This window comes from Cheilinus undulatus, linkage group 11, assembly GCF_018320785.1.
Source record: "Cheilinus undulatus linkage group 11, ASM1832078v1, whole genome shotgun sequence".
Classification (NCBI taxonomy): Eukaryota; Metazoa; Chordata; class Actinopteri; order Labriformes; family Labridae; genus Cheilinus; species Cheilinus undulatus.
In genome coordinates, this window is record NC_054875.1 from 43,042,616 (window position 1) to 43,047,125 (window position 4,510).

At 40.8% G+C, this 4,510-nt stretch overlaps 1 protein-coding gene across 1 annotated transcript; it reads right to left on the reverse strand.

Moving 5' to 3' along the window:
• Positions 1-295: 295 nt before the first annotated feature.
• LOC121517538 (probable N-acetyltransferase camello) lies at positions 296-1,641 on the reverse strand. The gene is made up of 2 exons (XM_041799389.1): positions 1,572-1,641; positions 296-1,038 (listed from the first exon to the last, which is right to left on the reverse strand). The coding sequence occupies exons 1-2, from the start codon at positions 1,588-1,590 to the stop codon at positions 296-298; spliced, it is 762 nt and encodes a 253-aa protein (XP_041655323.1). The 5' UTR covers positions 1,591-1,641.
• Between the last annotated feature and the right edge of the window lie 2,869 nt (positions 1,642-4,510).

Genomic DNA, 4,510 nt, shown 5'->3' on the forward strand with positions numbered 1-4,510 from the left:
TGATTATGTGTCAGTGTGTATGGTGACAAATAGGGTGTGCTTGAAAGTATTTCTACCTTCCAAAGAGAGACACTTCAGTAGAAAATGTTGGGCGCCCAGCCTTATTGCTGATCTGAGCAGACTGTCATCATCGACTCGTATTATTCTACTGAATTGTTTAAGCTGCAGTTAACTAAAGCATGCTGGGTTAAATTCTAATGAGGGATGATTTGAGTCTGCCTGAGATGCCAAAGGACAGTGACAGTGTTGATATTTGATGTTTTAGGTATAAGAAGGAGCCCAAGTCCATTTCTCTCTAAATGAACTTCTCCATTTGATTGACTTGTATTCTGGCCAGTTTGGAGAACCAGCGGTTAGTGTGTGTGTTTCTGTGGGACGAAGTTTGAATGAAACCAAACTTCTTGTAGAGGGACATGGCGTCCAACTGGGGCGAGCTGACGTCTGCAACCAGGCGACTGAAGCCTCGTTGTTTGCAGAAATCCAGCGCCTTCCCCATCAGCCGTGAACCCATGTTTCTGCGTCGCCACCGGTACAGCACGGTCAGGTGTGACAGCTCGGCGTAGCTCCCATCTTCATCCAGCTCTGCTCCTCCCAGAATGCACCCGTTGCACTCGTCGAACCTGTCGCTGTCCTCCTCCACGCCTCTTTTCCCCGTCACCGCCACCATCCCCACCACCTTGAGCTGGCCTTTGACGTCCGCTTCAGCCACCCACAAGGTGTTATCAGGGTTCTCCAGGTAGTGTGCTTGAATGTCAGCCATGTCTGAGCTCAGCCTCCTCAGCACATAGCCCTGGTAGATCTCATGGCAGCAGTAATAAATGAGGCCGGCCCACGCGCCGCCAAAGAGAACAGCCTGGAAATAGGAGCTGCCGCCCAGCACGTAGCCGGCCATGGAGATGCTCAGAGCAATGCCAATGTGGTCCGGATGGCTCATGGCTCTAAAGAAAGCCGGGTACACATGCTCGAGGATCCCATCGCGAAAGAGCGACCGGATCACGTGTTCATCTGAGGGTTTATACTCCCTGATGGAGAACTCAGCTGCATGTAAGGAAAAAACAGGAAGGGTGGGAGAGAATGGGAGCTCAGTGAGACTAATCTGCCTGTTGTGCAATGAAAAATTCCCTCTGGTTTCACAATAAGGCTCAAAACGTTCACGTAATTTTGTTGAAGAGGAAAAACACGAATGAATGCACCTTTTTCAGAACCTTTTCATTTGTAATTCAACTTTTTGAACTCAATCATAAAACCTGCAAAAAATGCATGACAAGAAAAGGTAAAAAAAAAACCAATTAAAGTGATGATTATAGCATTGTTTCCTTTTAAAGATTTCAAAGTGACAGTTAATTTTGAGCTGAATACAATTAGCACGCTCATAGGTGCCATGATGAAAACAAAGCAAGGTGAGAAACCCGCAGGAAAGAAACAAAAGGTTTTAAGTTGCTCTTAAATGTTTGATGTGTCATCTGGTGATGTTAGTAGTGCCATTCATTCATAGCCTGGCTGTCTTATTAGTGCTGTTGTTCCAAAAGCCTTGAAAAAAATTAACATAATCAGAGCATCAAAAAACTTACAGTTATTTTTCTGGGCCATGCCGACTCTTTCCCCCTCGTCTCGTGGCTCACTCTGAAGGACTTAGCGCTGCTGCTGCTCGCCTACACTTAAGCCACAGATTGTGTTAATCAGCCATTCACAAAAGGGATTGAAAGTAGTCGGAGCATGCTCACTTAGGAGAACATGCAAACACATGGAAAAAAAAAAAATCCTTCAGACTTTAAAGGACTTTCAGGTATTGTTGAAAATGTGTTTTTACCTGAGACTGAGACGACTTTAACTTTAGGAAGTGTGATTGAGAGTTTAATTGAAATTAATCACAGAGTTGCTTTGATTATGAAACTTTTTAAAGATTTAATTAGCTTAGTCATCAGAGTAAAGAACTCCATCAGTGGATTTCTCAAGGAGGATAAGCACAGATTGTGAATAAATTAAATCAGAACACAGAGCAGAACATGAAGTTGAAACATATTTTCTGTGTCATACTTTGGTAAAAACAGAATATCGATCAAACATCAGAGGAGGTTTTTGAGCCTGTGTAAACCAGCTGTAAACAGCCTTTCCCTGAGCGCTCACTTTCGGTGTGTCTCTTTAAATCCAAAGAGCCCACCTCTCTCTTCTGCCATGTGTGCAGACACATTCAGCAGTGCTTGCATGGCAAACCATCAACCCGCTCAGACTACACACTCAGCCAGATTTTAACTTGACTGCAACGTCACAGTTCGTCATCAAACGTCTGCCTGGTCAAAGCTTCCATAAGGGGGGATAAAGTGGAGAGCCTCCTGGGGCCTTTTCAATAAAACAAGAGCCACAACAAAAGACCAGTTTTCTGTAATCCTTGCAAAGCAGGACTGGACAAATTTCACGTCTGTCATCAGGCTGATCCAAAGCAAAGCTCCAATCAGAAACGCTTGTGCCCGGTCTTGAAGCAGGCCTGACCAATCAGCATCATTTAAGGAGAGCCAGGCGGTAGCTACAGGTGGGGTTCAGTTGTGCTGGAAGCCAGTAATACCACCAGTGTAGCATTTAGCTCAGATCTAGCTGTAGTTTAGAGGCAGTTTTTTAAGTACCAGACCACATTTATTTAAAATAGAGCAAAGAATTGTATTGAAAGCTTGCCATGGCAAAAAAAAATATGTTTTGCTTGGTATAAACAACGGATGCTTGCTGAGCAATCATCTCAGATGACGCTTTAGTGGCAGTTTTATCCAAACTGGGCCACATTACTTCATTAAAACAAAAACAAAGAAGTCCAAAGAATTGCACTGAAAGCTTTTTGTGGAGGGAAAGATATTTCCACTCTTCTGGATCTTGATCGATCTGCTTTGGCATGAGTTTGGGATAGTTACGGGTGAGTTTTGGTTGTACTTTAAGCCTGCCTCATGGCCCGCATTTAGCTTTAGTGGCATCTTTTACATTTCCATTTATTCCTTAACACAGCTCCAGTAAATGGATGGTCAACACGAGTGTGGTTCTGCTTGAGGTTTCTGCCTGTTAAAATAAAGCTTTTCCCCTCCACTGTGACTTCCACTGGTTTCTTAGTGTTGTGTTTAAGGTGGATTCTCTAGATTTCTCTAGATTTGCCACGAACATGTGGTGCCAGCACGTCTTTCAGGAGGAGTCTGCCCACCAGTCTTGCATTATCCTTCCCCAGGTTGATAAAGCAACTGGGTATAAAATAGTTGGCACAGGCTAGCAGACTTTTCCTGACTGCGGATGAGAAATTTCAATCAGTCAAGCCCCTTCACTTTTTGACCATCTGAGGCTGAAATGTGGCGCAAAGACACAATAACAGAGCAGGTTCTATGTTGAGCTCTCCCAGTCCCCGTTACTCTAGTGCAGGGGTGTCAAACTCAATCACAGCAGGGGCCGGATTCTGAACTTGGGTCTAACCTGAGGGCCTAACAGGGCCAATATTTAACCATAAAATATCAATCTTATTTTCACCAAGTGAAATATAGGGGTAAAAAACTTGGCACTGATGATAAATGATTCTGTGATTAGAAGGTGAACATGATAAGTTAAAAACTCAAAATTTGAGATAAAAAGTGAAATTTACAAGTTTAAAAGGTAAAAACACAACATTTAAAGTCAAAATAATGTTTTTAAAAGGCAAAATATGAGAAAGAATAAGTGAGGAGTTGATAAAGGTCAAAATGCGAGACAAAAGTCAAAACCATGCTCTTAAAAGCCCAAAAACTGACATAAAATTATAATCATGAGTTTTTAAGGTAAAAAAATGAGATAAAGGTTAAAGGTAGGAGTTGAAAAAGGTCAAAACTTGAGATAAAAGTCAAAATCATGATTTTAAAACCAAAAAAAAACCTGATAAAATTAAATTTTTTGAGTTTTTAAGGTAAAAAATGAGATAAAGGTTAAAGGTACAAGCTGAAAAAGGTCAAAACATGAGATAAAAGTCAAACTCATGACTTTAAAAGGTCTAAATAGGATTTAAAATTAAAAATTATGAATCTAAAAGGTAAAAAAATGAGATCAAAAGTCAAAGTTATGAGATGTAAAGGTTAAAATATGAAATAAAAAGTCAAAACCATAACTTTTAGTCATAACTGTGAGATGCAAAATTGAAAATATAGAGAAAACAGGAATTTCTTTCGTTCCTGACTTCTTATCCAATTATTTTTACAACAAGGATGTTATAAATCATCCAGGTTGAGTTCACATTTTTATACTGGAGGAAATCTGCAGACCTCATACTGGTGGGCCAGTTCTAATAAAAATATCATATGATCTGGTGGGCCGGGTATAACTGTACCACGGGCTGGAAAACAATGGCAGGCCTTCATAGAAGTTTCGCCTAAAAGCCAATATTACCCTTCATTAAGGGTGATATTATTGACTTATTTCACATTAAGTGGGTTGGTAATTACTCTGGATAGCTAAAAATATGTGCAAAAATACTATAAAATGTCTCTTTATGCATCCTTTAAGTTTGTTTTAT